This window comes from Postia placenta, assembly GCF_002117355.1.
Source record: "Postia placenta MAD-698-R-SB12 unplaced genomic scaffold POSPLAscaffold_12, whole genome shotgun sequence".
Taxonomy (NCBI): Eukaryota; Fungi; Basidiomycota; class Agaricomycetes; order Polyporales; family Adustoporiaceae; genus Rhodonia; species Rhodonia placenta.
The window spans coordinates 637,791-664,301 of record NW_020169843.1 but is presented as its reverse complement, the minus strand read 5'-3'; the positions used below and the strand labels follow the sequence as shown (position 1 = coordinate 664,301).

Genomic DNA, 26,511 nt, shown 5'->3' with positions numbered 1-26,511 from the left:
CACAATCGTTTCAAGATTTTTTGTTCAGGGTCAAAGTCCGCGGCTGTTTCATTTGTGTTTGGGGAACGAGAGTTGGGCTTGCGGGGGGATGCGCCAAGCTGGATGAAATCAACCCTGTCTGACCGCGTGCCCTTGGATTGAGTGGTGACAGTGCGCCACCAGACCGCGATGGCGGCCGTACAGGGACCTCGCCTGTGACTTTCCGTCGTATCGTAGGCCGGGTAGATGACGGTGCGGCGGGGGTTGCAGCAGGAGGCGGATTCGACGGCTTGTCGATGTCAGGAAAGCCGGGGAATGAGACACTATCGGAGCCCAGCGCCTGGCGCCGCGCACGTTCGTGCCTCGCCTGTACTGACCGGAAATGCGAGAGTAGTTCTTGCCACTTAATGTCTTCACGACCGAGCTTTGATCGCGTTGACGATATGTTGCCCACAGTGCTGATAGCGATAGTAGATGAGGATACGGCTGGTTTTTGTCGAAGGCGCAAAGGGACTCACGATTTAGGCGCAATGTGAAGGAACCCTGACGAGTTCACCGCACTCAAGCGATTTCGGAGTGAGACGAAGGCTGAGCTCTGTGGTAGCAGCATCAACAGGCCGTAAAGGCACTTGAACAGATGAGGGTATTTTTCAGGTTCCAGTAGTTGCAACCGTAGATCTGCCGCCGAACGTCAGTCAAATTCCCTCAATGGCCAGTAGATCATGGCATACACGTAAAGACTGGTGACTCGATCAGTTGGACGAGCTTGTCTATTTGCACAAGTAACTGCACGGTGATCTCGAGGTCGGCGCTATCTCCAATTAGACAGGACCCGACGTGCAGGCAAAAGATCCACGCACAAAATATACAATAAATTTGATGCATGCTCATAAGCCTGAGCAAGTAGACACAGGGAGAACACTGCGACGGCGTTGTGACACCATGAACGATACAGGGTAGTAAATATTGCTTGTCCGTCTTGCTGCTCCTTGTCAGCGAAGCATTGTACGAAACAACAGTTAGCACGTACCCGAGTTTCGAGGCTCTTAAGCCTTCTCCGGAAATCCGCTAATTCAGGAGACGTAATGAGGATCATGTTCAGCTTCTGAACCATGCCACTAGCGAATTCAAGATCCTGCAGTAGATGAGCGCTCGTTGTTCCAATCTGAAAGGCGGTGGTTGTTACCTCTTCTTTCTCCAGAATTTCGGCGAACGTACGGTAGATACGTTCCGTATTGAGATTGAGACAGAGCTGGCGGATGATGAGACTCCCTCGTGTTTCTAGCAGTCCGCGATCCGTGCTAAAAAGATCCAGAAGGTTGATCATAAACGCTTTGAAGTAGCTCTCATCTGAGCTGGATGAGATCTGAGCAATTAGTTGCAGATCATTCTTGACCACCTGCAAACGAAGATCGATCAGAAGAGTCAGGCTGATATCCCTAGGAGATACATACCTCTTCTGAGGGATCCGAGAGTGTCTTCAGCAGCGCTGGGAAGGTCCCGTCGTCGATGGCAAGGATCTAACAGACTTTTAGCCACTGCAGACACTCTATACCGACAGCCCACGCACCTTCTTCGGCGCCTTCTGATGTAGCATAATGAGCCATCTCAGCGCCGCCACCCGCGTGTCCTCATGCTCGCTCAGGAACTGGATGGTCAGCGCATTCACCGTCGCCTGGTAGTCGAATTGTTCCGATTTCTCCTGTAGGATCGATGCCTCGGGCGACTGCTGTATCTGCAGCACACTCCCCGTCGATGTCGGAGAGTCAGGGCGGCTTGCGTGCAACTGCGAGCTGGGGGCGTCCGGCGGTCCAGTGCGCGTAGAGTCTAGCTGCAGCGTTGCTCCACGCGGTCGCGGCGCGGGCGCCACCGACGCGCGGTCAGCTGTTGTCTCGAGCAGCGACTCCGGTGAACTCAGGTCGCGGCTTTGTGGAGTGTCCTTGCCAGCAGTAGACTGTCTGGTAGATGCGAGGGATGTGACAGCCGGAGTAGGGGACCCAGGAGCCACTTGCGATGCGGCGGAAGATGACTTGTCTGTCCCTTGGCGTGCTGGTTGGTCGGGAGGAAGAGGGAGTGCCTGGATCATGTTCATGAGGAGTTTGTTGGTACGCTGCGCAGCGGACTGAATCATGAGGACATGGTGGGATAGGTTTGGGAGGATCACGAGGATTAGGCGGGGTGTAAAGGGGACCATCACTTCCGGTACGATTCGTAGGAACTCGGATAACCACTGCAGAGCAGTACATTGTTGGATAACGTCGTCTGTAGACAATAAGTCTGAGTTGTTCGCAATACGTAACTAGCCGATCATGACGTACGTTGGTCATCAAGCTGTTGGATGAGAATCTCGACTATAGCAGCGTAGTCTATTTTGACACCCTGACCGGGGACCCAGTCTACAATATAAATCAATACCGGCTATGTGGGCAACGCGGTCACACTTACGACCCGCATCGCGACCATCTTGTTTCTCGTCGGGCGAAGCCAAAGGGCTCTCGTCCACTAGGACATGTTCGTTATCCGGTAAGAAGGCTCCTCGCTCTGATACTGGGGCGCTCAGATCCTGCGATCGCTCCTTCTCGGGATCTGCTCGACGACTTTGCTCGGCCGCAGCCTCCCGCTTGGCCTTAAGCTGCTCCTCACTGCGCTGCTGGACTGCAGTCACTTCACAGATTTCACGAAGGAAGTCGGCGAGCAGGTTCTCGGTGGCGACCCGTACATCTTGCGTTGGGTCAGACAAGTATTTCCTGGAAATAATTCTAAGCAAGTGGTCAGCAACGGATACCGGATACTTGACTCACAGAAGCCCGTCCAGAAATTCTGGCAAGTATGTGATGAGTTCGAGCTCGGGGACAGAATCAAGGACAGTGATCCATGATACAAGGTAGCTCCGAGTGAACGGGCTAAGGACATATATCCTCTCTGAGAGGAGAGGTATAAAATGTGCGAGTGAGAACGCCTTTCGTGCGCTATTAAAGTCCTCGCCGTTGGCAAGATCGTCTGGATGCGGGACCAGGATGCTCATGCCGTGCACTTCTTCGGCCCGTTTGCGGACCTTCTCTGTCTCAGGATAGTGGGGAATGTAGACAGATGCGGTCTCCGCCACGATATCTTTCAGAAGACGATCAAGCAACTCTGCGCCATTCTTGACAGACAATTCTGAATCGGCAGCAAGCTGAAATGAACTTGACATGAGCATCCTGCACAAGCGGGTGCGTGCTCACCTTGCTCAAAGCATCAAATATTGGGTTAAAGTAAACCAATATTTCCCCTTTTGATACCTTGGCGATGTTGTAGAGGCATTCCGCGGAGAAGTACCGCACCCTGTTCTCGGGATCGGTGAAGCATACTAATAATGGCTCGACAAACTTCTCCATGTACGGCGCAATATCGACGCCAAGCGCGATTGCGGTGCCAGCCAGTCCTATGAGACCACCATTCCGTACATGCAGTGGATTTGACGAATTGTTGAACATGTCCACTAGTTGATCGACAATCTGGCTTATACGCCGGTGGTCACCCTGCTGGTGGCATTCGCGTATCTGCCTGCACACGAGAAGTTCAATACAATGTCCTTCACAGCATGATGCAGCAAACTCACTTCTCAAGTTCCAGAGCAGCAGCCTTCCGCTTCTCGTACATCTTGTCGACCAACTGCTTTGAAATGCTCGACTCTGCGCCGGGCTTAGTTTGAGTTGATCGGACAGCCTGCATGTGTATTGCTCACCCATCTTGGAAGACAGATTGTTGCACTGGAAGTCGTGGAAGACAACAACCGCAACGCGAGCAGATCTGAGAGCTCATAAACACGGAGAACGTGGTCTCGCATACTGACACTGACCGCGTCAACCACGAGGCTGATCGGCAGGCGCCTATGCACCACAACTCGGACGTCGACTTATTCGGCCCTGCATGGACGACGACCAGGAGGCATACCTCCTTCTGCTCCTGTCCGACAGCAACCTCCCCACAGGCTCCTTCGTTGCGTCTGCAGGCCTCGAGTCCTATATAACACATGGCCTGTTCTCCCCCTCGGCGCGCGGGCTCCAGGGCACGATGGACGCGACAATGGATTTTCTGCGCGACAGCCTGCGGACATACGCGCGGAGTGCTCTCCCCTTCGTATCGGACGCTCACCGTGCCGTTGAATCAATGCTTGCCGCACCCTCGAACAGCGGGCAGGACGACGCGTCCAGCACCGCGGTAGCGCAAATCAAGGCCCTGGACGACTTATACGAGGCCATGACGTTAAACCATGTCGCCCGACGCGCATCCAAGTCGCAAGGCGTGGCCTTGCTCACACTGTACTCCAAGGGCTTCTCTAGACCAGCATTCATGCAGGCCAGGACACCGGACGACTCAGACACGCTCCGCCAAACCCAGGCGGGACTCTTCATCGATAGATTGAAGCTGGAGGTCAGACGTGAGCATACCCATGGACACCTTCCTACCTGCTGGGGGATTCTTACTGCTGCCCTTGGGCTTTCTCTTGGTATGTACGCATATACCGAGACCCATCCCCCGAGACGATCCCTCATCTACCCTAGAACGAAGCCAGTTCCTTCATCTCTTCCTCCATGCCCGAAGTTTGCTGTCAGCATCTGTCCGCCTCAATACGCTGGGACCGTATGCGGCTCAGCAATTGCTTTTGCACGCCGTACGGCCAATGGTGGAAAGAGAAGCGACTCGTTGCAGGGACCTCAGGACTGGCTATGATGTCTCAACCATATCACCTAGATCCTCAAATCAGGAGTTTGACGAAACTACACACGGTCCAGCAGTAACCTGGCCCTTAGGAGAGATCCTCGCTGCACGACACGACCTGCAGCATTCGCGCATATTCAACAGCTGATATCCCGCTCAACTACGGCAGAGCGCGTCTTCCAACTCATCGTACAACAGAGACGTACAACATCATTTATTATGCCGTTACGAGTGCCAACCGCGCTGAGACTTCTGCCTGCGAGCGCACCAAACTGGCCAGATATGATACCATCAACGTGTCCTGCAGTCCATCGTGAGTTCAAGCGCAATTTGAAGCGCGAATGGACGTACCTGCAAGCTGGCATTGAAACCGCCCTTCTCTAGATCCTCCGTGCTCGACCCCAGGGTATCCATCAAGTACCGTCCCAACGCGGGATCTCCCTTCACCTCCCCTGACAATACTGATTGCACATATGAGAGCACGCGGTCAAGCATACCAGCAACGGATAGAAGGGACCGCTCGAGAAGTTCGAGATCTGTGGTAGGATGGGGGTTGGTGGAGTTAGGGGATGTAGAGGTGGTCGTGAGCAGGTCGACTGTCAAGAAAAATGAATAAGCAGACTAGTTGACGGAGAGCACGCTACTCACGACCGCTCCGCTCAACATCGTTGAATCTAAGCTCGCACTGGATTGGGACAAATACACAGTTTTCGGGTTTCGGGAGCACACCTACGGGTGACCTGCGAAGCAAATTCAGAAATCTTCATTGGATCAGGGAGACGAAGAGGACGAGCGAACCCGATGAATGCTTTTACGCCTGCCTGCTCGCCCTCGACGGTTCCGGTGTTTAAGGCGAGGTGAATTGCCTGATGGGGGGCGGTCTCTTGTGAGTAGAAATTGTGGATGAGGGCGGAGTAGGTGTTCAGATTTGACCCAGTCGAGTACCTATGTACACAGACGATCGACGGATTGAGTCAGCTCGACCTAAGAAAACCGTGGCGGGAGATGCGCACCAGCCTACGATGACCTCCCTCGGGTTCACCTTATGGTGCAGCTCGTACATCGTTTTGAGGTAGTCCATGTCCACCGCAACCTGCTCCTCCGTCTCGCTGTGGAGGACGGCGAAGGACGAGCGCACCTCGACCTCGCCATTGTCTGAGCGTGTCCCAAGCAGGGTTCCAATCACCCGCTCCTGCGCATCGGTGCGTCGAAGGTAGTGATCGAGGATGGAAAAGAGGGCGACTGGGTGGACAGTGACTGAGGTCGGCGCACGCCTGTAGCACAATCCTCAGCGACGACGCGCAGCTAGACTGAACAGAAAATGCACACCCTGGCGTCAAGATGAACCCCGGCGCAGTGTTGTGAATGTAGACGGCCGACGACTCTGCGGCGAGCGGCATTTTTGAGACTGGGATCGAGCAGGCGAACGAAGACAAGATCAGCCACAGCGCTTCCCGAGAATGAAAAGTCGCCGGCAATGGCCGGACGACCTCCCCTCTTCCTCCTTTCACGACACGACGTATCCCAAAATGCCCTCTGAAGAGACAAAGGTGCGTCTTGGGTCGCGAGAGGGCGCACTCTCTACTTGATTCTGACTGACCATCAACGCATAGGAGAGGATCATCAAGGCGGTTGAGCTCGGACGTGTACGTGCTACTTCTGTATCGCTGCCACCAGACGCGTGACGTGCCTGCTTGCAGACTGTCCTCCACTATGGCTGGATTCCTCTTATCATCTACGTCGGCTACACACGAAGCAACCCTCAGCCGTCTCTGATCAAGTGCGTAGTCAGCCTATGCATCGTGTTGGCGCACAAGCCTAATAGTACAGCAGGTTGATCAGCCCCCTCGCATGATAGAGCTACGCCTGTATACTTAATTGATCATCAGCCTCCCTGTTCACTGAACACCCTATCGTGTGATCTTTGTGGGATTTGACGACACGCAGTGTCTGGTTTGCGATTTATTGGTGAGTGCGTCTTGCAGTTGTCTACTTTGGCCATGATTATACATGTGGTGGTGCTGTTCATTGGCACTCCGAGTCACTCATGTGCACCATGGGTCTCTGAGGCTGCTGTAACCTCGTTCTCGTTGGTTTATGCAAGCCTCGGCATGAGGAACATACAAGGCCAGATATGAGCCAGTTGCATTATCTCCAACGTGTCTTCCAGAATGCTCACACGTTTTCACAGAGTGCATGAATCATTACGTCTAAAATTGAGTAAAACTACCGACACAGCAACTGGAATCGAAAGCGACATACAAAGCAGGATACATAAATCCAAGAGGTAGGCAATCATAAGTATACTCGCCGCAAATCCGCAGCAGCCGTGATTCGCTTGCATATCGGGCACATCTTCGTCGAGCCCAAACAACGTAGCCAACATTCCCGACAGCAGGTATGCCAGCAACCTGTTGAGGCGGTAGGTTCGGTATATGGGTCCAAGCATATGCGACACAGCAATGAAGTCGACGAGGAGACGCGTAACGATGCCTAAAACATTTTTGAGGATTTGCTTCGGGGCTCGCGTGTACGACAGGTATGATACTCACCAGAAGGCTGATCTTGTTCTCAAGTGCTTGGATCAACGCAACCTGGTCGTTCTGTTTCCGCGCGCTCTCAATTGCCTGTTCTACCTCTTCGGCTTCTCCTACTCCCATCACCTCGTCCATGGCGCGTTTGACATCATCCACATGCCGTTCCTCGACCTTGCCTTCTGCCAACAACTCTTTCAAGGCTTTTGCTGCATTGTCGTCTGGCTTTTCTACTGTCTGGGCTGTGTCACGACTTGTCTCACCGATATCGCCAGTCTCGACATCGACATCTTCATCTTCATCCTCGGATTCATGCTGGCCTGAGACGGCAAGAATGTCGTTTTCTGTGAACTGTGCAGCTCCAAAGAGGACTTCATCTTCGCCGTCAACGTCCACCTCATCTTCAACGTCCTGCTGGGTACGGTCTCTGATGTCGAAGCCTGTGCCTATTGACATTCTGTCACAAACGCTGCATTGGCCAGAAAGATGCTCACACGCACCTCTGAAGTTGACACCAGCCAATATTCCTCCCTCCACGTCAATATCCATCTCCATGTCGGCCTCCCTGCTCTGACTTCCTTGCACCTCGGTGATCCGTAGGTGCGCCAGACAAGAGTCTACATGCGCTTCTACAACATCCTCGTCGCCTGGAACATTCTGCCCGCACACTGGGCAGGGGGTACCTCCAGCTTCATTATGTCCTCTGCCCCACCATGGTACGTCCTCGTCGTCACGCATCAACTCCCTCAGCTGTGCATGCCGTTGCTTGCGGCGGTTCTTCAAAGTACGTATACTCTTCGTGATCTGTTCGAGCGTTACCTCCGAGGTAGAAGCAAAGGTCGCCGCACTCTGGGAATGGCTGAGACCTTTGCGGGCCTTGACTGCAGACCGCCGTGAGCGGCTGGTCAACCTTGGTGGTGCTGTGTGAACGACGTCCTAGCTAGAAAAGCGTGGTTTCGTACCCATCATCTGGCTCGGCATCCGCCAGCACCTCCGTCGAACCGACCTGCTGTATGATTTCCTCCACGCGGGCCATTTCCAGGTCGCTGTGCTTGCTCAGCAGCCGGACAGGAATCGCTTCGTGACAGACGGGACATATTCTTGTCTCGGCCCGCTTTGCTGCCAGCAGATCAGTTGACACGAAATGACCTTGCCATGCAGAACATACGTTTCTTCGTGGGGACTTTCACTGGAGATGCATTCGTCGGTGGTGCAGAGCTCAGCGAAGAGCTGCTCTCACTTGCTTCACCGTCACTGGCGTGGGCTTCCCATACTCGCTTCTTTCCCCTGAACAGACGCTATCAGCACGAGACGCCCAGAGGCCTTCCGAGCGAACGAAGTGCACTTTGCTGTCCTAGCGGGCGACATGACGGGATCGTCGGGAGCGGCTTTATGTGCGCGATGGTGTTGGCGATTTATCCGACGCAATTGCGAGATCAGCGGGGACGCGAGACAGGATGGATGGACGCGGTGAGCTCTGGATGGATCATCGCAGGCGCAGGCCAGCGGACGAGGCGCGTCAAGGCACGTGCACACAATAGCCGCCGATGCCTATTTGGGGGCAACGCAGATCCTTGCACGGGAGGTCCATAGCTGCAGGTCATCGTGACCTAGGACCGTCTGGTAATTATGCTCCATGGGTATGATTGCTGGTGGTAACTCAATAGGAGGTCATATATGGCGAGACCGGCCCCGCAGAACGAATCAGGATACTCGCTGCATCCGAAGCCTACTCCTTCGCTAATAGCGCTTGCTGCGCCTATGGTCGTCCTCACTTCCTCGAAAAGGTCATGATTCATATTCATGTTTTGCTTGTTGGTGAACATCCTTCGTCGTGTGAGAACTGTTCTGTCCAACAAAGGAAGCCCATGATACGTCACATGTTCATCGATACTCATCTCGACAAAGACAGGCATCCGTAGTGATCAGGTGAGTTGCGCAGCATCCTCACAAGTCGGTTCGAGGCTAAAGTTAACTTTCCGCCTACGCATAATGCTGTGCGGTCAATGTCCTTCTGTGTGCTTCGAAGAAGGGTTACTGTGGACACTTCACATGTACCGGCCCGCTCATATGCAGGACACATGGTCCTCGAGAGGGATTTGACACGCTGTACGTCATATATATACGACCCACCTAATCATTCCCAGCTTTAGGTAACGAGACCATCCCCCAGGATGCTGCGCCATGTCCTGTTGTTATGCGCTCTCTTACGTGCCGCAATCGCCCTGACATACAAAGCTGCAGATATATCTTCTGTCCTCGTGATCGAAGGTGATGGCGTAACCTACACTGACGACGGAGTTTCCATGCCCTTCGAGGAGATCGTGAAGCTGCATGGTATGAACACGGCCCGCATACGGTTATGGACAGCAGGACAATACGACCTGGAATATGGACTCGCCATGGCGAAGCGCATAAAAGCAGCCGGATTGACATTGCATGTCGATCTGCACTACAGCGATACCTGTCAGTCTTTTTTGTCGGGTTATTTGCGTTCTTCGGCTTACCTGTAACTTCCCAGGGGCGGACCCAGGTCATCAAGCGATCCCCGCAGGCTGGCCGACAAACCTGACTGGCCTGGTCTCAGAGATCTACTCGTAAATCACATTCCCGGGTGTCTCCCCCGCATGCACCTGATCTACTGGTTCTCAGTTACACACAAAATGTCGTGCAAAGCTTCGCTGCCCAGGGTACGCCAATCGACATTCTCCAGGTTTGTGCCGATTCGTCGGATGCGCGTAAAGCCAATGCTCACCATACCTCGTGAGCAGTGCGGCAATGAGATTAACAACGGCCTGCTGTGGCCCGTCGGCGAGATCTCGGTGAACGGCATCGCCCCCGTGTCCCAGCTGCTCCATGCTGCCTTCCAAGGCGGCCTGTCCGCCGGATCCCCGACGACCCTCGTTCATCTTGCTAACGGCTGGGACTGGGCGGGCCTGCAGTCGTTCTATGGGGGCGTGTTCATGCCCGGCGGACTGTCAGTCGATCAGGTAGATATAATGGGCGTGTCGTTCTACCCGTTCTACGGCACGAACGCGACACTGGCGAACCTGCAATCGTCGCTGACAAACCTCGTGAACGAGTATGGAAAGCCGGTCGTAGTTGCGGAGACGGACTGGCCCGCGGTATGTGAGAATGTCACGCTGAGCGAGCCTAGCATTCCCGTCTCGGCGCCGGGGCAGGAAGAGTGGACAGGGGACATTCGCGATGTTCTGGATAGTCTTCCTGGTGGGAAGGGACAAGGAATTTGTGAGTCCAACAAATGTCTTGGAAAAACAGCAGCTGACTTACCGCTCCTTGCATAGATTATTGGGAGCCGGGATGGATTGGCAATGCTGCCTTGGGCTCCTCGTGCGCAGTGAGTAAATCCCACTGTCGTGATAGATTGGGCGCTGAATCCGACTGCAGGATAATCTGCTGGTTTCTCCTTCGGGCGAGACAAGACAGTCAATTGATATCTTCGCTCTCGATATGTGAAGACGGCTTTATTATATGAGCTAGTTGAATCTGCATTTTCCTTGTTCCTTCACATTGATAGCGTGCACTGAGCACGACATCATGGAGATCGGTGGTGGGGTAAGTTTGCCATGAGATGAAACATTCGCAGCGACAAATGAATACAAAATGAATGAGCGGTGTGGCTTCTTGTGAGCCTCAGCCAATTAATGCGATTGATCGGGAAGGAGCGGGGTGCCACGCGGGACTGTGATCGGCCGAGATCAGGCACTGTGTCATCGAAGAGTCGGAGACCCGGAATCAGCTGCAGGCGCCTGCAGACATCTTCAATCCCGAGTCCCAGCGGGGCCTTCTCAGACGCTCAGCCACTCCTCAGGCCAGACCCAGCAGTATGCGACCGTCTGGAATCTGCCTATCTGTTTTGTCCGCCTTTCCGCGCCGATTTTCTCTGCAGCGCGCTGTTCGTTATACTGTTCGCCGGTCAATACTGCATAGGAGACGGCTCAATTCCTCATTAGCAGCCGAGCAAGCATCTGAGCGAACGAAACCGACTGAGCGAGAGGCTGCAGTGCTGCAGGCCAAGTACACTCGTCCGTCGCGGCAGGAACTAAGTGAGCTCGATTGTGATGCTGCTACTACTTCGATTGACTAGACACCTGCACAGCCGTATCTAGTCCTCTGGAAAGATACCACAAGCTTGCAGAAACAGGTATTCTCCGCTATGACGAGCACCAGGAGCGGATCATCAAGAAGCTTCAGAGGCTGCACGATGACCTCATTAACTACCACCCTGCGCAGCCGCGCTCGACATCTCCGAAGCCCTCGCTGGTTCGTGCTACCCCTGATGCACCTCCCGACGGCCATTGACCCTAGCCAATCGCCTAGATCTCACGCCTCTTCTCTCGCACAGAGCCCTCAGAACATGTACCGCTCGAGCAAGTCCCAAAGGGTCTCTACCTCTACGGCGACGTCGGCACGGGCAAGACCATGCTCATGGATCTGTTCTACGAGACGCTACCACCGCACGTCACGCGCAAGCGGCGGGTGCACTTCCACGCCTTCATGATCGATGTGCACAAGCGTGTGCATGCCATGAAGGCCAAGCTCGGCGTGAACGGCGGCGACCCGATCGCGCCCGTTGCACGGGATTTGGCTAACGAGGCATACGTGCTATGCTTCGACGAATTTCAGGTGCGCCGTGTCTTACATCCGCGTCTGCACACTGGTGGGTGAGACTGTGCGTTCTAGGTCACCGATATTGCAGACGCGATGATCCTTCGACAGCTCTTCGAACGTCTGCTCAGCCACGGTATGGTCTGCGTAATTACGTCAAAGTGCGCATTTTCTCATATGCACCGCTATGTTCCCTAACGCCGCACGCTACCAGTCGCCATCCGGACGAATTGTACAAGAACGGCATCCAGCGGTCAAGCTTCGTCCCATGCATCGAGCTTCTCAAGACGCACTTTGAGGTCACGGATCTCGACTCGGGCACAGGCGAGCACCACACATCGTACTCGGCCCTCGGCGACTCCTGACACTGCCCGCAGACTATCGCCGCATCCCACGCACGCTTTCACATGTCTACTACGACCCGCTCACGCCCGAGAACCGCGCGGAGGTCGCCAAGATCTTCGGCGCACTCACCGCAGACCCAGCGGACCCCGTGCAGCGCAATCGCGAGCTGCAGACTTGGGGCCGCATCCTCCGCGTGCCCGAGAGCACCAGCACCGTCGCAAAGTTTCACTTTGAGCAATTGTGCGGGCAACCACTGAGCGCGGCGGACTACCTCGAGATCACGAAGCAGTTCAAGACGATCTTCATTCTCGACGTGCCGAAGATGGGGCTGAACCAGAAAGACATGGCACGAAGGTTCATCACTTTTATTGACGGTACGTGGTTTTCATCCACACTTTGCTACCTTGGAACTAAGCTCGCGCTGTTAGCGTGTTATGAGAGCAAGGTTAGCTTGCCCCTCTCATTTCTGTTGCGAGCGTGAAGCTTACGGTGATTCACAGACGAAGATCTTCATCACTTCTGAGGTCCCCATCGCCGATATTTTCGCTGCAGATGCGGATGCAAAGAGCGGGGAGATCTCCGACCACATGCGATCCATGATGGACGACCTGGTCTGTCGTTTTTCTTTTCGCTTATACTTGCCATTCACACTGCGACAGGGTCTTCCGGGAGATATGGTGATCTCCAGCTCGATATTCAGCGGCGACGAGGAGCTGTTTGCGTTCGCGCGTTGTTGCTCCAGGCTGGTGCAGATGGGGAGCAAGGAGTGGGCGGAGACTGCAGGGACGTCATAGCGCGTGCCCCGAGGCTCATACACACACGACCTATGGAACGATCTTGCTTGACTCAATACTACACTACTTGCACGGTCATGTAGCCCAATAATTGCAGGAGCTTTTGATGGCCGACTCCGCTTCACCTCACGATCCAATCGCGCCTTTCCGAGCCCATTACATCTCAGATAAGATCTTGCGCCCGTGTATTGCCCCCGAACGCGCCTCACTTCCCGCACCCATGTCCGAGCCACAGCCCCCTGCGCCCTTCCGGCCTGCGCTCCTCGTCGTCGACGTCCAGGAGGACTTCTGCCCACCCGTACCCCGCCCGCCCTCTGCGTGCGCCGCACCGTACTGACCCGCTTCCTCTGATCTCCCCCCAGCACGGCGCGCTCGCGGTCCCCGACGGCCGCGCCGTCATCCCGCCCATCAACGCGCTCCTCGCGCTGCCCTTCGCCTTCAAAGCCGCCACGAAGGACCACCACCCGCCGCACCACGTCTCCTTCGCGTCGCGGCACCCCGGCGCGGTCCCCTTCGTCACGCACACGACGATCGCGAACCCCGCGAACCCGGCGGAGACGTACGCGACGCGGCTCTGGCCGGACCACTGCGTCGCGGGCACGCCGGGGAACGTGCTCGCGGCGGGGCTCGACGCCGCGCGGCTCGAGCGCGTCGTGCTGAAGGGCCTCGACCCGCGCGTGGAGATGTACAGCGCGTTCCGCAGCCCGCTGCGCAGCCCCCCGCTGGCGTCCGCCGTGAGCGGGCTCGCGGGCCTCCTGCGCGAGCGCGAGATCACGGACGTGTTCGTGACGGGGCTCGCGGGCGACTACTGCGTGCTCTACAGCGCCCTCGATAGCGCGGAGGAGGGCTGGAGGACGTACGTGGTGGAGGACGCGGTGAGGTGTGTGGGCGGGGCGGAGGCCTGGGAGAGTAAGAAACAGGAGCTGGAGGCGAAGGGTGTGAAGGTTGTACGTGCAGATGGGGAAGAGGTGGGCTGGGTGCGAGCGTTGGCAGCCTAGACGATCCTTCCCCAAAGCTCCTTGTGTATCAGAGAAATTGTTGTACAATAGGCTCGATTCTTCCACTGAGGTACGAGAACGCACCGTCCGCCATCTCGGGATATATAAACTCTAGCCTTGCGCCGCCCAATCTCACATCCTCTACACACACTTAAATAGTTCTATCGCATACATCGTGATCCTAGTTTTGAGCTGAATGAAGCATACAGTAGACAGATCTGTAATGCACGGCACTCTCGCGCACCAACACCAACACCCTTCCAGGCGCCACCTTCTTCCCGCTCTCCCGCACCTTTTTAAACCGCGGCTCGCGGCGCACATCTACCACTGTGCCAGCAGCCCCACGTCCGCGCTCGTTGGCCGTCCCAAAATCATCTCGCTCAGCACCAGCCCCGTCCCAAGACAGAGACTGATGCCCCACGGACCGTGCCCAACCGCCAGGTACACCCCGCCGCCGCCACCACCGCCGCCCCGCCCACTGCACGCGCGCGGGCGCACGCCCTCGCCCAGGTCCGCCTCCGCCACGCGCGCGACGATCGGCTTCCCCGAGGGCGTGTTCGGCCGGAAGCACAGCCCGCCCTGGAGCACCTCGACGTCGTCCCCGCACAGCGCGCGCGCAACCGCGACGATGCGCTCGATGCTCGCGCGGTCCGGGCGCGCGTCCATCGCGCGCGCGGGCAGCGGGAGCGCCGCGCTGTTCACGCCGCCGACCCACAGCTCGCCGCCCGCGCGCGAGTACAGCTCCGGCGAGAACCCGCTCGGGTCCGACGTGAACACCGCGTGGCACGGCGCCGCCGCGGGCGCGGCGTGCAGGCCCTTCCACGCGCGCGAGCGCGCGGTCACGGAGTAGCCGGCGAGGCCCTGGACGGTCGGGACGCGCGGCGCGCGGGGGAAGAGCGTGCGGAAGACGCTGGGCGTCCAGCAGCCCGCGGCGAGGACGAGGCTGTCGCACGGGAGGTCGAGCTTGCCGGTGTGGAACTCGCGGCCGGTGCTGGTGGTGGCGAGGACGTCGACGCGGATGATGGCCTGCGAGGCGGGGTTGCCCGGGTCTGCGTGCACGAGCTTCGTCGCGCGCGCGGGATGGTGCAGGCGCACGCCCATGGCGATGCACTCTTCGAGCAGGAACTCGCACAGCTGATGCGGGTTGCTGGCGCACGGGCAGCCAATGCGAGTGGGATCGCAGGGACCGCGAGAAGGGGGAACCAAGGGGCAGAGTCAGCACCGGTCACATACAGCAGCCCACGCACGGAACGAGAGACGGGCACACGACCGCCGCCGGCTCGCCTTGAAGCTGGGGGGCAGCGCGTCACCAGAGCAAAGGGAGAGATGCACTCACACTAGGCCTGTTGTCGATTTTTCGGAGATGACTTGCAGGGCGTGCGCGGGGACGTGCAGCCAGGATGGCTCGTCGAGGCGGGCGAGCTCGGCGGCGGCGGTCTCTGCCTCCCGCTGCGCCCGCTCCTCGGCTGCGGCCTCGGCCTCTGCGCTGGCCGCCAGGGCCTCTGCTGTCCGCTGCTCGACAATGCCGACGCGCGTCATGCCGAGGGCCCAGTCGGCGCCCTGGGCGCTGCCGTTCTCCTGCGCCTCTGCGCCATGGGGCGCGAGGCTTGCGGGCGACGCACGGCCCGACGAGTCGGGGCGGGGGGACGGGGGCGGGGACGCACTCCGGTCGGACGTGGCGGCGTCCGAGTTGGAATTGGAGTCGGAGTCGGCGGCGCCCGCGCCGGCGCTGCGGTCGAGGGAGTAGGAGATGCTTTCGGACCAGCCCCAGCGCGCACGGCCGTCGTGCTCCTGGGCGAGCTGGCGGTGGAGGTCGAAGGAGAGGCTGCCGAGGTTCGCAAGGGCGGGGCTGAACCAGTCTCTGGCGATGAAGCCGCCGGCCTTGCCCGAGGCGGAGGCAAAGAGCTCGGGGCAGGGCTCGACGATGTGGATGATGTGGGGGGCGGCGTCGGGGTTCTGGCGGGAGAGGGAAGCGAGGTAGTAGGCGGTGGAGAGGCCCATGATGCCGCCTCCGAGAATGACGGTGGACGGCATTGGGGGAGTCGCGGTGGGACGGAGGGAGATGCCGATAACGCAGGACAGGGGCAGTGGACTAGGACTGGCATGTCGGAGCAGAGTACGGGGATCATAATATATACAAAGTCCAGTCGTTATTCCGCCCTCGGGCGTGGCCGAGCGCAGACTGGCAACATACAGACTCATGATACACTACTGAGCACTGACGTCCCCCTTACGGCACGCCAGACACGCCCTTGCCCCTCGTGTCGATCACCGAGTTGCTCTTCCCGACGTTCAGCCCCGTCGTCCCCGCCGTCACCCCCTTCCCCGCCTGTTCCTGGCCCTGCTTCAGGATCCGCTCAATCACGTCCACGTCCTTGCTCGACCCGAACACGTTCTCCAGCTGCTGTTTCGACGGCGTCCCGAGGATGCCCTGCGCGCCCTGGTTCGAAAAGAACACCTGGAAGGCTGTCACACGGGGCGAGAGGTGGGAGCAATCAGTCCGGAGAGGGCGAGAACAGCCCTGGCCACCCACAATCAACCACTTCCGTGAGCGCAATCGTTCTGCGCGGAACAAACATGGTCAGCGGGCGCTCCAGCCACGGGCCAGGGGAATATATCAGTACGTGTCTGTGCCAAAATGACATCAGCGGGGGATCGCGCGCCAAACGCATGATATCACACGAACCTCCCTCTTTCCATTTCTTGAACTGCACGGGCAACGTGTGAGCCGCGGTCAGCGTGTGCCCTCCGCCAGATCCCACGGTGGACGGACGCACCTCTGCCGGGTTGACGATGACCGTGAACTCGTCGGTGGACTGCGAGTCGGGCTTGTAGACGACCTTGGTTAATGCGCGGACCATGATGGATACGTGTGTGTCGTGAAAGGATTGAGAATAAAACGTTGGAAGATATGCTGAGTGAGAGTGGGTTGAATCGATGGCGGTGGTGTGTGCTCGCGTCTGCAAATATATGGTCTTGTGCTCTGACGTCATCCGTGCTCGTCCTCTGCCACATGTGACATCACCGGTGCCGGGGATGCCAGCGTCTAGCGCGAGACTCATCCAGAAGCTGATCATAAATGTCCTCGTTTAGCCAAGTATTATGCTTTCGCTCATTCGTCGGGTTTATAGCAGACTCTGCATTATGAGGACCACGTGAGGCCCTGGCAGCCTGTAATGCGCCAGACTTGTCGGGGATTTCGTATGTATGTTAGTAGATATATGATGATCGTGATTGATGTGCCTGACTGCCCCGCATCGCGAGTCATATCCTTAACGGCCCCGAATAAATAAAAACTGTGGATATGCATGATGCGTCCAGGTGGTTCGGGCACGCGACCTCGTACGTACGATGGTGACTCCTGACAGTCTGAATGTCAGCGGACAGAAAATGCATACCATTGTTCACGATGGACATAGCTCTGACGTTCGAGCAGCAGACCTGCTGCAGTAGGAGAAACGTAAATCCTCAAGAGACGGCGGGGAGCTGAGAGATAGTACAGTTGGTCGATATCTGCAACAGCACCTGCCAGTCAGCCGCGAGCGACGGTCCAGGGCCGTTCAAGACGTTTTCTCCCCCTCGTTCTCAGAAGATTGGCTCTCCTCTGTCACTCAAATTGCGTTCGAAAGCCGCAAGACCATCTTCTGACTGGGTGTACCTCATCAAGCGGCACCGTGGCGTCCGAGAACCCGGAAGGTTGAATAGGCTTCAGTGCGCATGCATCATCAATGTCCGAGTCGGGCGTCTTGAGTGCGGGAGCCATCGCCACAGCCCGCAGGAGTGTCCGGCTAGCCTCACCACGAAGTGTAGTCAAGCAATGGCCGGTGGAAACGACGTGCGCGGAAGTAGGCTATATGATGTAGATGTGCTGGCCGCCATGCCTGGGTTTACCGACCGAACAGAAAGTCATGAGCGCCACTGAAGTGAGTCAGTCGGAGAGGAAGAAGCTGAGCGGATGTCGGATGAGTTAACTCGACTCTGTAAACCTGGCGAGAGAACGACCCGTCCTCAGATAGGCTGCATACACGCCCAGTACGGTACAGCGCGTATGCTTCGAATGACCGCCATCACATTTCCTGCTTGACAACTTGAAGCGCAAAGGGAAAGAAGGAATGAGTGTTGTCATGTCTCGACTAACGGCCTGCTAATGATATGAACAACGCGGCGCATATCGTATTAGCCATGTGCGGCTTGGCGTATATAGAACGCGGGGATAATATAGGCAACGAGCGAAGGTCAGATCAGCGGCGGCCACAGCGCGCTTCTCTTGATGGAGGGATCGGCTGTGGCGCCAAAGCCGATGATGCGCCCCTCACGGCGTGAACCTACGCCTCCAATGGCTGAGCCTTTCAGTGTGTATGATCCCATATGAACCATAGACCCCCTATCCAGAGCATATATTGAGGGGACGGGTCACCCATGATTCCCTTGAATACCCAACTTGGCTGTACATGCAAGGGCAATCTGAACCCTCTGTCTCCGCAGAATGTATTTTCCTGTCGCTGCAAGAGTCGGTAAGAATGTGGGCGAGCGCAAGGATGTTTGTGTCGGCGCTTCCGGTTGGGCGCTCGTCCTCGAAAACTGGCATGAGCCGAACGTCATGCATCCATGTCGACCGTCTGCTCCTGCTCCTGCTCCTGCTCCATCCGCCCCTGCCCTCCTCGCATTTCCCTTCCTGCACTCTCCGTCCTGCGCACAGCGTCGCTCGTGGCTTTTCGCAGCGTGAAGACTGTCTGTAGGGCTACTCCTGGCTGAACTCCAGCGAATACGATGGCTTCGCCCGATGCCCCCTCAGTGCTGTCCGCGCCCATGACAAGCTCACCCCTGCCCATCCGCTCGTCGTCGCAGCATTCGCACTCGCACTCACCCGTCAGACGCCGCCGCAGCAACAGCGACCTCGCTGAGCGCGATCCCGCCGTATCTCTGTCACGCCCCCGGCTCTCGCCCACCCTCACACGCACATACAACCCCAACGACCCCGATGTGCGTGAGCGACAGCGCGCCATGGACGCCGACATGGCCATACAGCTCTCCCGCGCACGCAGCGGCACCGTCGTCTCCCCCATCTCCCCCGCCATCTCCCCCATCTTGCCCGTTCCTCGCCCCCTGCCCCCCAGCTCGGACAGCCCCCCGCCCGTACAGTTCCCTGCCCTATCGCTGCAGGAGGAACAGGACATGACCGACGCCCGCGGCCGCCCACACGCCAACTCAGACCCTGACAACGCCAATGCCGAGCACTACCACCCAGGGCCTGCATCCGACGTGCACCTCAACCACCTCAGCGCAGCCCATGACCCCTCGCTCCTCGTGTCCCTCGATACCGCCGACACCGAGGCCGGCCTGCCCATGTATCAGGCGAGCGTCGGGCCGCCTGGCAGCAGCCCGGAGCGGCTGCAGTACGACTTTGCGCCCATAGAATCCTTCGCGCGCGAGGAGAAGGCGCGCCTCGGCATCCACACCCCTGGCGCGCCGCACGCCTCCACGAACCCCTTCATCCGCCCGCCGCCCGTCCCCGACCAGCCCGACGCGGACGTGGAGGCCAGCCTCGGCAGCAGCTCGCGCTTCACCATCCCGCGCCCGCGGCACCGCAAGATCTCGCAGAGCGAGCGCGCCCCGCGGCGGGGGAAGCTCGCGCTGTTCGAGCAGCCCGGCGCGCCGCCGCCGACGTCGGGCACCACGCTGAGCGTCGTGCCGTCGTACGACAACCTGCCCGGGGTGCCCAACGGGCACGGCGCGCCCGGGTCGAGCAGCAGCCTCGCGCAGGGCCTGGGCGCAGGGGGCCCGGGCGTGGGCCACGACAGGCCATACCGGTTCTCGTTCTACTCGAACGCGCTGAGTGCGACGATCCATGCGCGCAGTTTGAGCGAGCTTCCGGCGGAGGGGCAGAGCTTCGAGGACCTGTTCATGGGCCGGGCTGGTGGGAGCGGCGGGCCGGCCGCGCGTTCGGCTTCTCCGATGGGGATGCGGACGGCCCCTGCGAGCTTTTCGGGGAAGCTACCCGGCGGGATGGAGAGAGGGATCGGCGGGGATAGCCCGGAGAGCTATACGTGGTGGTTGGATGTGCTGTCTCCGACGGACGAGGAGATGAAGCTCCTCAGCAAGGTATGTATGCGAACATCACTTGTCGAAGGCGTACCAAGTGCTTAGTATTGATGCCTCAGGTATTCTCCATCCACCCGCTGACGACGGAGGACATCCAGATGGAGGAGACACGAGAGAAAATCGAGCTCTTCCGAAATTACTACCTCGTGTGTTTCCGTGGGTTCGACCAAGACCCATACAGCCCAACCTATCTCGAGCCGCTGAACATGTACATTATCGTGTTCCGCGAAGGTATCCTCTCTGTGCGTTTACCGGCTGGCACTCTTGCGGCGAAAGTAGCGCTGACCAAGCGTACTCTAGTTCCACTTCCGACCAACGCCACACCCACAGAACGTCCGACGGCGGATCAAGCAGCTGAAGGACTACATTAGCGTAACGTCCGACTGGATCTCCTACGCGCTCATCGACGACATCACAGATGCGTTTGGGCCGCTGATTCAGAGTATCGAGTACGAGGTCGACAGCATCGACGAGCTTGTCCTTATCCTCAAGGAGGCGGAGCAGAGCGATATGTTGAGGAGGTGAATTGACATGCTTTTAGATGTGCCGCGCCTGCTGAAGTAGGTGGTGTAGGATTGGAACGTGTCGAAAGAAGGTCATGGGTCTGTTGCGGCTCATGGGCAATAAGGCCGACGTCGTCAAGGGTCTTGCAAAGCGATGCAACGAGAATTGGCGAGTAGCACCGACGTCGGATATCGTGAGTGCGATCTACACATATGCGTGTGCGCTGCTGGACACACAGCTCGGCCACACACACAGGGTCTCTATCTTTCGGACATCCAAGACCACTTGATCACGATGACGCAAAATCTCAACCACTACGAGAAGATCCTATCTCGATCGCACTCGAACTACCTCGCGCAGATCTCCATAGAGATGACGGAGGCAAACAACCAAATCAACGATGTGCTGTCGAAGCTCACTGCACTCGGTACGGTGCTCATCCCCATGAACCTGGTCACTGGTCTCTGGGGCATGAATGTGCACGTACCAGGGCAGGACCTCACGGTCGGTCTCGCATCCTGTGGTGCTCGTGGAACCGCTGACACCTGACCACAGGAGGGCTATGCGTGGTTCTGCTCCATCATCGGCGCGCTGGCCGCGTTTGCGGTGGTGGCGGGGTGGTCGACATACAAGCTGATGGTGCGGCGGTGAGGACGTCTGGACGTTTTGACGACGATGTACACGACGACTTCCGAGACGCGTTTCTGGCACGCGACGCATGGACATGACAGACGAGCCTCGGTCATGACGGGTTTCTCAAGCCCATTTTTTTTCTTTCCTTTGGGGTAGTATCGGCTTCTGTAGCATCGCACGCATCGCATAGAACTGGTTTGGAGCGTAGTCATATACCGTGGAAATGCAGTCTTCGCTCACGATGGCTTGATTTCTGAAGCTTGAGTGCGTGGTACTTGAAATACTCGGAGCGAAATAGGCCACCAGTCAAGCTTTCAAGGCGCGCACATGTGACCGTTTCTACGCGCCAACAGCGTGTGTACTTCTGCGCCACCGAGCTCGGTGGGCGAACGGCTTCTAGGACAGAGCGTCGCTGGGTGAGGGCACGTATGCTGTGTACCTGGTTCGACCCAGCTGCTACCAAAACAATCTCGACCTTCGTCGTGGCCTTATTATCGCTAGCATAAGCATCTGAGATTGGCGAGGGGTGCTTTACCTCACTGTCTGGCTGCATACGAAGGATGCAGAGGTTGCTCCTTCCTACCCTGGGTCTTGTCTCCCTGCTCTCCGTGTTTGTCTTCTATCGCGCCGGCCTCGACATCAGCACGTCGCTCTCCCCGCAAGGATGTCGCATGTCCTGGATGTCGCCCTCCTACGTCCTGCAGTCTGGGCTCAACCGCACATGGACGCCCCTTGCGTCCCGCTACTCCCTGTATCTATATCGAGAGGTAGGCTGGGACCCCGTGCACGAGGTATGCCGTATTCCATGTATTTCAGGCTGTCCCGAGTTGGGTGCGTGGTTGCCAGGAGAATGACTGAATGCCAGGACAGCTGCACGGCGCGCCCGTGCTGTTCATCCCCGGAAACGCAGGGTCCTCGCACCAGGTCCGCTCGATCGCCTCTTCGGCCGCCCGCCAGTACTTCTCCTCTCCGTACCATGTGGCAGAGGAGTTCGCGCAGGGACGCCACAGCGCTCTCGATTTCTTTGCTCGTAGGTCATATCCTTGCCGATTCGTCCTCACACTGAATCAGGCTCATGCGCGTGTGTATATGTATCTGTGAAGTCGAGTTCAATGAAGACCTCTCTGCCTTTCACGGCCCCACGCTCGACGCCGAGACCAGCTATGCCCGCGCAGCCATAGAATACATCTTCTCCCTCTACCCCGAACAGCGCTCGATGACTATCTTGGCGCACTCGATGGGGGGCGTCGTCGCGACCGCCCTGCTCGCCCACCCCAATGTGACCGCCTTGGTCACCATGTCAACACCGCACACGCTCCCGCCCGCGCGGCTGGATCGGCGCATAGACAAGATCTACCGCTCCAACCAACAGGTCCTCCAGTCCGATCCCACACCCATTCTGTCGCTGTGTGGCGGCGCGACGGATCTGCAGGTCCCCGCGGAGTCGTGTGTCCTGGACGACCGCCGCTTGGAGCTCGGCGACGGTTCGCCGTATCGGCGCACGGTATTCACGAGCGCACTTGAGGGCGCGTGGTCCGGCGTCGGGCATCGCGAGATGGTGTGGTGCCATCAGGTGCGCTGGCGCATAGCACGGGCTGCGTTGGCGCTGGCAGACGCACCCTCGCGAGCGGAGAGGGAGAGGGCGCTCGACACATGGCTCCGGGACGGGCATCTGCTGCCCCCGTCAAGCGGCGCGTTACCGATGCCTGGCCCTGGCGAGCTGCATCTGGACGCCCTGGACGAGGCCGACGTCGAGTTCTTGGAGCCTCTCGGCAGCTTTGTGCTCGCGAAGCCGACGCGGCGGCGCACGTACCTCTTGCCCATCCCGAGCGCGGCCTCGTCCTTCGATGAGTTCGCCGACTTCGAGATCGCTGCCTATGGGTCGGGCCGCCCGGCGCTGACGCTCGGGTTCTATCTCTGTCTCTCGTCCAGCGCGACCGTGCGTCCGAAGAGCTGCACGCCTTTGGAGCTGACGACAAACAGACGGCTGCCCGCGCCGGTCCCCGGCGCCCCGTTTCCTGTGCCCGACGAGGGTGTGGATGAAAGCGAATATGTCTATGCGTATGGCGCCAAGATCACCGATGATGGCGAGACGGCCGTGCGTTATGTTGCTGTAGACGTCAACCCCTCGCATGGAGAAGGGTGGGTCACCGGCGGTCTAGTGCCGCTGACACCCGTGGTTGGGGACGTTTGGGGGACTCGTATGTCTGTTGCTCCCTCTTCGAATCAAGGCGAATATTGAGCAGTCTCAACAGGCCTCATGTGGTCCACAGCCGAGGTCGAGCTGCCAAAGGCTCTGCGCACTGAGATCTCTTTCCCAGGTCTTCTATCACACGCCTTGATCGTTTATAGATTGCAGCCCATATTGCAGGACGCATCCTCATGCTCGGGTAGGGACATAAGTTCACCTTCATATGCGTAGAGCGCTGACATGTGGACCAATATTGGCCGCTACGCGATTCAGACGCGCTTATGCCTCCTCTGCTTCAGCATACTTCTCACCCGTCTGAGGCGCACTATTTCCCGCTGCTACCTGGCCGACCGATTCTACTTCATTCGCATGCCTCAGGGCCCTTCCTTCCGCAGGTTCGTCGTGGCTTCAACCTCACCATTCACTCGTCCAACGACCGGGGGTGCGGTGTGAAAGCGATCAAGATCAGCGTCGACTGGTGGGCTACGCTCGGCCGTTGGGGTCCACGGTACGCGCAAGCCGCCCTTGCGTGGGGCATAGGCCTATGCGGCCTAGCTATGTACTATGCATTGGCGACCGGCGAGCACATCCCTGAGGCTATCCCATCAGTGGAACAGTCGTTGGTGCGGATTGCCCGGGATCTCCTGCCGCGACTTCTGGTCCTGTCGTTCTTTGGGTCGTGCTTGCCGTTCCCGTTAACGACGTGGTTGGGCAATAAGGACGAGTCTGCTTTTGCAATACTTGCTCCAATCCTAGGCGTCATGGTGTTCGGGCTCGTTTATCTAGTATGGCTGGTACTCGGTATGTCTGTGAATGCAGTGGCGTGGCTGGTAAGGAGAACTGGTGGGGCAAGAAGGTAAGAACCCCTTTCATCTGATTCTAGCATTATTAAGTTTACCCCCACAAATCAGACCCAGAGACGACGCCGCGTCGCGAAGAAATGCGCTGCTATCCATGGGCCTCGTCTTCCTACTTATCTTCGTCTTCGTTCCGTGGCAGGTGGCCTTCCTTAGCGCTTGGATCTACCATTTCTACACATGTGCCGCGTATTCTGCGTCGTGCGATCCTTCCGCGCTATCTGGAAACCGTGCGATCCCACTGTTGCCTCGCAGACCCGCTCCTCCGCCACCGCCAGCTCGAGAATCCAATCTAGACAAAGAACGTACGACATTGCTGAGCCACCATTTGCATGCCCTTCTGCTCATGACTTGGCTCCTTCCGATTGCTGCGCCTGTGCTTGCTGTCTGGGTCCGCACAGCCTCGGGCGCAGGTTTCCAAGCTGTGTGGGCTTCTGAGTCGGGATGGGGTGCAGATAGAAATGTACTCTTCGTGGCACCGTGGCTTCTGTTCGTAGAGTGGGCAGGAGCTGGAGGTGGTATGTTGGGTAATACGTGAGTTTCTTCCAAGCGATCTTAGTATATCATCTTCGCCATGATGCCCTTCTCTCGGCTTCTCGCTTTCTCTCTTGATCATGCTGACACGTCCACTTCACAGGGGATGGTCAAGGTTCTCACCCGCACTCGCTATGGGACTCCTCCCACCTATCGCTGTCTTTTTCGGTTCCCGTGCACCATATATTGCCTTCGAGGTGGCAAGCGGCGTCATGTTCCTCATCATGCTAGGTGGAATTGGCCCAAGATACTGGGGTGGCAAGGGATGGTTCCACAGGTGACCTGAGGTGGAAGACACTGCGAGACTCCTCCCATGTCAAGTATTGCTCAAAAGCGCAGAAACGAGAGTTCGGCACTCAGCTCACTTCGGTGTCCAGACGGGACTCGTCTGAGAGGGCCGGGTGTTGCGCGCGAAGTCAATTGATGTATAGCAGTATCATCTGTATATCCGCTGCGAATAGTTCTTGATTCTGGGGAATGAATCTGTGTTTCTATCTCTGGAGGTTTCAGCAATGGTGCTATAATAAGTATTAGTATTCGCAAACGGTTACTAACAGTCTATTGTTTACTGAGTTCCGTACTAATCTAGTCTGTTTCAATTTGAGGGGTCCGAACCGTAAGACGCGATTTCGCCTTACATAAGCATTTTGATCTCCGAAACGCGTCGTGTAGATCTTGAATGTCGCGACGCGACGCGTCGCGGTGCATAAGGACGCGTCCAAAATGCTTGCCTACTAGAGAATGCGACACCCAGACAAATCGGTCTCAATATCAATTGATATTTATGTGTCATAGTAGACCCCTCATACACCATGTCTGCGCTTGCGTGGTCGTACCGGAGTCCTCAGGAAGGGACTGCCCCGTGGAGATGGAGTGTAGCAGTTGACTGCGCATAGCAAGAGGTGAAGGTGGTGATAAATGCAACATGTCGGGAGCCGTAGAGTGGAACAATAGGATCGAGGAAGTAGACAGGCGAGATTCGGTGATTGAGGTGGTTGGGTATCCACCAACTGCATGCTGTGACGAAGCGGACTTGTACGAACATCATAGGATCTACAGTCGTGTTTTTCATGGTAGGAAGCGAGAGTAGATAACACCGAGGGGAGCTCAGACATGATTGTCGACGATGAGCACCTAACCACCTGGTATGCACTGCAGGCCAAGAGAACCGATCTAGCGGTAATACCGCTCGGCGAACAACGGCATCGCGCGGCCATCAGCCGGCAATCGCGAACAGGTCTGAAATGCTGTCTTACGGTCCGAGGGGCGCGTTTTCACTGAGAGACCTATATTGGATGAAATCCATCCAGTGAAATGTACGGTATTCGTGTACTTTTCACACGCAGAGCGCATGCGTTTTCATCCGGATAGTGGCATTTTCATCCAGCGAGAGTGCGAAATAAGAGTGTGAAATTCATCCGAAATTTCGAACAAAGTGCACCCCATTCATCCGGCGCTGGATTTTCTGGATTCATCCGGATAATGGGTGAAAACTCCATCGCAACGGATGAATTCCACCAGTAAGAACACGAGCAAAACCCTCGTCATAGTGGATGAATTTCAGCAGTAGTGAGAAACAAATGTTTCCAGCAAATAGCTGAGTAGATCGGCACTCGAGCCCAGGGTAGGATACATCGGTCAGAAGACATATATATCATCTATCAATACACATATTACAGGGTTCTGTCATGTGAACATTCAATCACT

General features: G+C 57.4%; 13 protein-coding genes across 13 annotated transcripts; 8 read left to right on the top strand and 5 right to left on the bottom strand.

The window, feature by feature from the left end:
• Positions 1–10: 10 nt before the first annotated feature.
• POSPLADRAFT_1151047 (hypothetical protein) lies at positions 11–3,693 on the bottom strand (the record flags this gene model as incomplete). The annotated part of the gene is made up of 14 exons (XM_024486486.1): positions 11–437; positions 498–657; positions 711–790; positions 840–961; positions 1,010–1,114; positions 1,166–1,378; positions 1,434–1,499; positions 1,550–1,681; positions 1,850–2,241; positions 2,298–2,375; positions 2,425–2,726; positions 2,781–3,154; positions 3,204–3,525; positions 3,581–3,693. The coding sequence occupies 14 exons, from the start codon at positions 3,691–3,693 to the stop codon at positions 11–13; spliced, it is 2,886 nt and encodes a 961-aa protein (XP_024336200.1).
• A 198-nt stretch (positions 3,694–3,891) lies between these two features.
• On the top strand, positions 3,892–4,831 carry POSPLADRAFT_1048728 (hypothetical protein; the record flags this gene model as incomplete). The annotated part of the gene is made up of 2 exons (XM_024479582.1): positions 3,892–4,471; positions 4,527–4,831. 2 exons carry the CDS (start codon positions 3,892–3,894, stop codon positions 4,829–4,831), a joined length of 885 nt encoding a protein of 294 aa, XP_024336199.1.
• Positions 4,832–4,900: 69 nt separating this feature from the next.
• On the bottom strand, positions 4,901–6,083 carry POSPLADRAFT_1048727 (hypothetical protein; the record flags this gene model as incomplete). Its single annotated transcript, XM_024479581.1, has 6 exons — positions 4,901–4,984; positions 5,035–5,279; positions 5,332–5,423; positions 5,482–5,628; positions 5,697–5,957; positions 6,013–6,083. The coding sequence occupies 6 exons, from the start codon at positions 6,081–6,083 to the stop codon at positions 4,901–4,903; spliced, it is 900 nt and encodes a 299-aa protein (XP_024336198.1).
• Positions 6,084–6,212: 129 nt separating this feature from the next.
• On the top strand, positions 6,213–6,538 carry POSPLADRAFT_1059588 (hypothetical protein; the record flags this gene model as incomplete). The annotated part of the gene is made up of 4 exons (XM_024481176.1): positions 6,213–6,233; positions 6,297–6,329; positions 6,384–6,463; positions 6,517–6,538. The coding sequence occupies 4 exons, from the start codon at positions 6,213–6,215 to the stop codon at positions 6,536–6,538; spliced, it is 156 nt and encodes a 51-aa protein (XP_024336197.1).
• A 440-nt stretch (positions 6,539–6,978) lies between these two features.
• On the bottom strand, positions 6,979–8,334 carry POSPLADRAFT_1151091 (hypothetical protein; the record flags this gene model as incomplete). Its single annotated transcript, XM_024486491.1, has 4 exons — positions 6,979–7,176; positions 7,236–7,426; positions 7,472–8,127; positions 8,180–8,334. Coding segments are annotated over 4 exons (1,200 nt in total), but the record flags the coding sequence as incomplete, so codon positions are not given.
• A 1,099-nt stretch (positions 8,335–9,433) lies between these two features.
• Positions 9,434–10,744, top strand: POSPLADRAFT_1172689 (glycoside hydrolase family 53 protein). Its single transcript, XM_024488193.1, has 6 exons — positions 9,434–9,683; positions 9,739–9,814; positions 9,870–9,930; positions 9,989–10,466; positions 10,523–10,575; positions 10,626–10,744. Exons 1-6 carry the CDS (start codon positions 9,524–9,526, stop codon positions 10,692–10,694), a joined length of 897 nt encoding a protein of 298 aa, XP_024336195.1. The 5' UTR covers positions 9,434–9,523; the 3' UTR covers positions 10,695–10,744.
• Positions 10,745–11,660: 916 nt separating this feature from the next.
• Positions 11,661–12,985, top strand: POSPLADRAFT_1150311 (hypothetical protein; the record flags this gene model as incomplete). Its single annotated transcript, XM_024486402.1, has 7 exons — positions 11,661–11,864; positions 11,922–12,007; positions 12,061–12,186; positions 12,224–12,294; positions 12,332–12,565; positions 12,675–12,802; positions 12,851–12,985. The coding sequence occupies 7 exons, from the start codon at positions 11,661–11,663 to the stop codon at positions 12,983–12,985; spliced, it is 984 nt and encodes a 327-aa protein (XP_024336194.1).
• A 220-nt stretch (positions 12,986–13,205) lies between these two features.
• POSPLADRAFT_1150676 (hypothetical protein) lies at positions 13,206–13,983 on the top strand (the record flags this gene model as incomplete). The annotated part of the gene is made up of 2 exons (XM_024486444.1): positions 13,206–13,283; positions 13,348–13,983. The coding sequence occupies 2 exons, from the start codon at positions 13,206–13,208 to the stop codon at positions 13,981–13,983; spliced, it is 714 nt and encodes a 237-aa protein (XP_024336193.1).
• A 183-nt stretch (positions 13,984–14,166) lies between these two features.
• On the bottom strand, positions 14,167–16,053 carry POSPLADRAFT_1172686 (hypothetical protein). Its single transcript, XM_024488192.1, has 2 exons — positions 15,514–16,053; positions 14,167–15,117 (listed from the first exon to the last, which is right to left on the bottom strand). The coding sequence occupies exons 1-2, from the start codon at positions 16,015–16,017 to the stop codon at positions 14,305–14,307; spliced, it is 1,317 nt and encodes a 438-aa protein (XP_024336192.1). The 5' UTR covers positions 16,018–16,053; the 3' UTR covers positions 14,167–14,304.
• Positions 16,054–16,076: 23 nt separating this feature from the next.
• On the bottom strand, positions 16,077–16,901 carry POSPLADRAFT_1041011 (hypothetical protein). The gene is made up of 6 exons (XM_024477835.1): positions 16,761–16,901; positions 16,670–16,691; positions 16,614–16,617; positions 16,517–16,545; positions 16,167–16,449; positions 16,077–16,143 (listed from the first exon to the last, which is right to left on the bottom strand). Exons 1-5 carry the CDS (start codon positions 16,842–16,844, stop codon positions 16,214–16,216), a joined length of 375 nt encoding a protein of 124 aa, XP_024336191.1. The 5' UTR covers positions 16,845–16,901; the 3' UTR covers positions 16,077–16,143; positions 16,167–16,213.
• Positions 16,902–18,792: 1,891 nt separating this feature from the next.
• Positions 18,793–19,347, top strand: POSPLADRAFT_1151081 (hypothetical protein; the record flags this gene model as incomplete). Its single annotated transcript, XM_024486489.1, has 1 exon — positions 18,793–19,347. A coding segment is annotated over one exon (555 nt), but the record flags the coding sequence as incomplete, so codon positions are not given.
• On the top strand, positions 19,330–21,460 carry POSPLADRAFT_1184127 (hypothetical protein; the record flags this gene model as incomplete). The annotated part of the gene is made up of 7 exons (XM_024489058.1): positions 19,330–19,900; positions 20,000–20,085; positions 20,145–20,327; positions 20,386–20,606; positions 20,659–20,782; positions 20,845–21,093; positions 21,145–21,460. The coding sequence occupies 7 exons, from the start codon at positions 19,330–19,332 to the stop codon at positions 21,238–21,240; spliced, it is 1,530 nt and encodes a 509-aa protein (XP_024336189.1). The 3' UTR covers positions 21,241–21,460.
• Positions 21,461–21,782: 322 nt separating this feature from the next.
• POSPLADRAFT_1048720 (hypothetical protein) lies at positions 21,783–25,085 on the top strand (the record flags this gene model as incomplete). The annotated part of the gene is made up of 7 exons (XM_024479580.1): positions 21,783–22,013; positions 22,093–22,252; positions 22,326–23,423; positions 23,496–23,612; positions 23,687–24,269; positions 24,331–24,804; positions 24,908–25,085. The coding sequence occupies 7 exons, from the start codon at positions 21,783–21,785 to the stop codon at positions 25,083–25,085; spliced, it is 2,841 nt and encodes a 946-aa protein (XP_024336188.1).
• Between the last annotated feature and the right edge of the window lie 1,426 nt (positions 25,086–26,511).